Below are 5,120 nucleotides of genomic sequence, written 5' to 3'. Positions count from 1 at the left end.
TAAAATACATTCTGAAGTACAAATCTTTGCACACATTGTACTGTTCATTAATATTGCCACATTTAATTTATTGTGTTGAAGTATGGGCCAATAATTATAAAACATCACTAAATGGCATTTTCATCCTCCAAAAACGTGCAATAAGAACAATCCATAAAGCGGGATATTGTGACCATACTAACATGTTATTTCTAAATTCTAAGGTAATCAAATTTTTTGATTTAGTTCATTTGTACACAGCAAAATTTCTTTACAAGGCCTACAATAAATTACTACCCCACAATATTCAGAAACAATTTAGACAGAGGGACGGCGATTACGCACTGAGGGGACATGGTAACTTCAAACAACCAAAAATTCGAACAGCTAGAAAAAGTATGTGTGTATCAGTGTGTGTGATAAAACTGTGGAACGGGCTTGATATAAACTACAAACAATGTACAAGCATCAAATTATTTACTATGAAAATGAAAGAGAAGCTGTTATCAAAGTATATAACTGCATAATAAAAATTACCATAAGTATGTAAGGTCCTACTCTGTTGGTTTTGCATGAACTGCAAAGTTTATGAATGGTTTTAGGCACATGGTGATCAGGCATTTTCTTGTTTCTGTGTCTCTGCAGACCTTCCCCGGCATTGTCTGAGTAAAGATGAAGATAACTGCAACCAAGCAGAGAAATCTTGTGTTACACAGGACAATCAAGAACCTCCAAAGGATAAAGAACAATGTGAAGGGCCGGAACCATCACAGAATTTAAAAGACCATGTGGAACCAGAACTCTTTCAAATTAAAGAGAAAATACAAGAGATACGACAACGTCCACAGACTGCAGAAGATTGGGAAGTACTGGAACCATCACAGTTTACAGAATATCAGGAGGAATCAGAACCTTCTCTGGTTAAGGAAGATCTGGAGGAACCAGAACCTCTGAAAGTCATGGAAGTAGAGGAGGAACCAGAACCATTTCTGTTTAAGGAATATCTGGAGGAACCAGAAACTTCTCTGGTTAAGGAAGAGCAGGAGGAACCAGAACCTTCTCTGGTTAAGGAAGATCTGGAGGAACCAGAACCTTCTCTGGTTAAGGAAGATCTGGAGGAACCAGAACCTTCTCTGGTTAAGGAAGATCTGGAGGAACCAGAACCTCTGAAAGTCATGGAAGTAGAGGAGGAACCAGAACCATTTCTGTTTAAGGAATATCTGGAGGAACCAGAAACTTCTCTGGTTAAGGAAGAGCAGGAGGAACCAGAACCTTCTCTGGTTAAGGAAGATCTGGAGGAACCAGAACCTTCTCTGGTTAAGGAAGATCTGGAGGAACCAGAACCTTCTCTGGTTAAGGAAGATCTGGAGGAACCAGAACCTCTGAAAGTCATGGAAGTAGAGGAGGAACCAGAACCATTTCTGTTTAAGGAATATCTGGAGGAACCAGAAACTTCTCTGGTTAAGGAAGAGCAGGAGGAACCAGAACTTCTAAAAGTCATGGAAATAGAGGAGGAACCAGAACCTTTTCTGTTTAAGGAATATCTGGAGGAACCAGAACCTTCTCTGGTTAAGGAAGAGCAGGAGGACCCAGAACCTCCACAGATTAAGGAGGAGCAAGTTGAGCTGGGCATCAGTCTGGATGGAGAGCAGCTTGATCTGAAGCAGGAGTCTGATACCCTGATGGAGGAGAACGTGTTTGTCGTGGGTGGTCCCAGAGAAGAGAAGTCCTTTTTCTGTCCAGAATGCAAGAAAAGTTTTCGAAATGGATCGAACCTGAGAATCCACCAGAGGACTCACACAGGAGAGAAGCCGTTTTCCTGCAAAGAATGTCTCAAATGTTTCAATGATAGTTCTAATCTGAGAAGTCACATGAGGACCCACACGGGAGAGAAGCCGTTCTCCTGTAAAGAATGCCACAAATGCTTTAAAGACAGTTCTAATCTGAGAAGTCACATGACGACCCACACGGGAGAGAGGCCGTTCTCCTGTGAAGAATGCAGTAAAAGATTTAGTCTTCGATCTACTCTCAGAATCCACATGAGGATCCACACGGGAGAGAAGCCCTTTTCCTGTAAAGTCTGCAACAAAAGCTTTAATGTCAAGTCCTATCTCATATCGCACATGAGGACTCACACGGGAGAGAAGCCTTTTTCCTGTCAGGTGTGTCAAAGAAGTTTTAGTCAAAGTTCCAACCTCCGAATCCACATGTGGACCCACGCAGAAAAAAAGCCCTTTTCTTGTAAAGAATGCGACAAAAGTTACAGTCAGAGATCTCATCTGAGAAAGCACATGGAGAACCACAGAAGATGACTTCTGCAGTAAAAGACTGAAGCTGCAGATCATATTTATGACATTTTTTTTCCTCCTGTGGTGTGTTATTGTCCGTGTTTGTAAGATACTTTATCTAATCCTTGTGCTATCTTCTGGGTCCAGAGGTTCCCTACACCGGACGCCATTCTGGTGAGCATAAACCAGTGATTGTCGTAGCACGTCTTCTACCTCTTCGGCTCCCAGCCCTCTTTCCTGCCCCACTTGTCATATGTTTAGTCAGGATCCCGACTTATTTAGTGAAGACAATGGTCGTTGTGTTAACTGTAGTCTGATATCAGCCCTATTATCCAGGCTCGAACAGCTGGAAGCGCGTCTTAGCTCAATGGAAGCTAAACCAGCTAGCCATGTTGTTGTCACCCGGAGCGCTAGCCGCGCTAGTAAAGCTGACTTAGCTAGCATCCCACTGCCCTCTCAGCAGTCGGGGAATCCCCAGGATGAGTTTATACAGGTTGGGAAGAAGCAAAGAGCTAAACCGAAGCACGCAGAGCACCCGGATCTCCCTGTATGGAACAGGTTTTCTCCGCTCAGTAACGCACCAACTGAACCAAAAACCCTGGTCATCGGCTCCTCCGAGGTCAGACACGTAAAGCTAAAGGGAGCTACAGTTAGATGTTACCCGGGAGCCAGAGTTGGTGACATCGAAGGAAACCTCCGAATGTTAGCCCAGAGTAAGGCGAGGTTCCGTCGGGTCGTAATTCACGCTGGCGGCAACGACGCCTGACAGAGACCGTAACAGCCCCAAATATTTACACATTTTTTTTGGTGTTTTAATTTGTACTTAACATGCGCTATCTAGTGGTGAAAACCAGTGGAACATACTATATTAAAAAGGTTTCACCCGGACTAGTTTTAACTGCGCACACACCCTGCTAGACGCTCGCTGCTGCAGACACATGAAGTTCCCCGGGAAGATCTGTATAAATCAGACAAAAATGTTACAGAATTATCAATGAAACTATTTGTTTATTATGTTTTAGTAAAGGAAAGAAAGAAATAATCTCAAGCCATCCAAGATATTAGCCCCTCGTGGATGCTCGCCCACGAGGTTTGTGTGTTTTTATTTTGTATTTAATTAAAGTTTTTGTACACGGTAAGCTGTGGAATTGATGTTAATGCTTTTTTATTGTGTTTCTTTGCTGTCAGTTCTCACGGGTTGTGAAGACACAATAAACCCTGTTTTAAAATCATCGTTCTCATGCTAATTTCTCGAGGGTGCTACAGAGACAGTCAGAGATTCTTAAATTAAACATAGAATCGGTGTTTAAACTGGCTAAATCTGTGTCAGATACGGTAGTTTTCTCTGGTCGCTTGAAAGGGAGTGGAAGGAAGCGAACTTATGTAATCCCACCCCGACTCAACCATTTTCTCTACATGAACTATCAATATCCGGTTCAGGACTTAATATCAAATATTAATAAAATCAGGCTATTAAGGATCATTAATGTAATCAAGTTTCAAAGCATCCACGACAAATCATTTATATCAGGGCTGCTCATTCCTGGTCCTCGAGATCTACCACCCTGCATCTTTTCCAGATCTCCAAGTCCTACCAGCTGCTGATTAGCTCAGTCAGATGTCTTCACACTCTGCTTGAATGAACACACCTGGTCCAGGTAATCAGCAGCAAGCAGTCCAAGGAGAGCTGGAAAACAGGTAGGGTGGTAGATCTGGAGGACCAGGAATGAGCAGCCCTGATTTATATTAATGAGTGAAGAAAATTAATACCATTGTGATTGTAAACTTTTCAGTAATCATTACTGCATATTACATAAACAATAATCTAATATTCTCATTGAAAAAAGACACTTTATACATGAATTATGATAATACAAAAAGTAATATTTAAATCATCTTCATTTGCTAATGCAGTAAAGATCTAAATATTCTTATTTAAAAAAGACAATTAGTGCAGATTGTATTCATCAAAGAATGATTATAATGACAAAACAATAAAAAGTAAAAATCATCTTCGTTAGTTAATGAGAAAAAAAATCAAAAAATGATTATACTTATTTAGTTCACATTTCACATTTTTCTTGAATTAAAGGGTCAGACATGCGTAATCCCTCAAAGTCTTTCATGGATTTTATTTCCAGAGGCTTCGTCTGGTCCGGTGGACTGAGTGGTTTCACAAAGATTCTGGAGTTCAGAGTCTACGTACTGTGGATCTGTTTCCTCGATCGTAGGAGCCTCTTCGCCAGATCATTTTTACACAGATGATCATTAAGATAAACAGCCGAACCCTTCAGGCGTTTTCTTTGTTTCATCAGAGCTTTCTTGTGCTTTCGATTCACAAACCTGATCAGGATCGCTGGTTTATCCGTATTCTTTCTCCGAGGAAGCGGATGACAGACCTCAACAGTATTTGGGTCCAAGGAAATCCCTTCAGACGCAAGAAATTCTCCAACTTGATCCTCTACGGTCGGGTTTGCTCCCATATCAGCTCCATTAGCATCCGTGCTAGCACTGGTAGCACCAGGCCGCACCCGGGGTTGTAGTTGAAGTCCCGTGAGAATCACATTATTCATCCGTGCCTGTTGATCCATGTCATGCATCCTTCTCTCCAGGAGATCTTGGCGATTATCTCGTTGTTCGTTACGTGTCCTTTCTTTATGGAAATCTTCCAGGAGTTGTAGCAGTGGTGTTAGATTAGCTTCCAGCAGCGCTGCTAGCGTGGATTCAGAGAGAACAGCCGGGGGTTAGCTTAGTCTGGATGTCGGCTAACGCGGTTTTAAGCTCTGCCAGATCGGCTTCAAGATTTTTCTTCGGTGACATGTTCAACTCTCCTCGTGATAGTTGTTGCTGCAG

The 5,120-nt window shown here is 42.0% G+C and overlaps 1 protein-coding gene across 1 annotated transcript in view; it reads left to right on the top strand.

The window, feature by feature from the left end:
* Window positions 1–3,499, top strand: part of LOC112140220 (zinc finger protein 771-like) — a 16,482-nt gene extending 12,983 nt beyond the window's left edge. Inside the window, exon 2 of the mRNA XM_024263130.2 lies at window positions 625–3,499. Coding sequence (XP_024118898.2) covers window positions 939–2,291 — 1,353 coding nt within the window. The 5' untranslated portion in view covers window positions 625–938 and the 3' untranslated portion in view covers window positions 2,292–3,499. The remainder of the gene's footprint in view (window positions 1–624) is intronic.
* Window positions 3,500–5,120: the final 1,621 nt, after the last annotated feature.

Source organism: Oryzias melastigma, linkage group LG2 (assembly GCF_002922805.2).
Source record: "Oryzias melastigma strain HK-1 linkage group LG2, ASM292280v2, whole genome shotgun sequence".
Lineage (NCBI taxonomy): Eukaryota > Metazoa > Chordata > Actinopteri > Beloniformes > Adrianichthyidae > Oryzias > Oryzias melastigma.
Note: the sequence above shows the minus strand (reverse complement) of the source record. Positions and strands in the feature narration are given on the sequence as shown.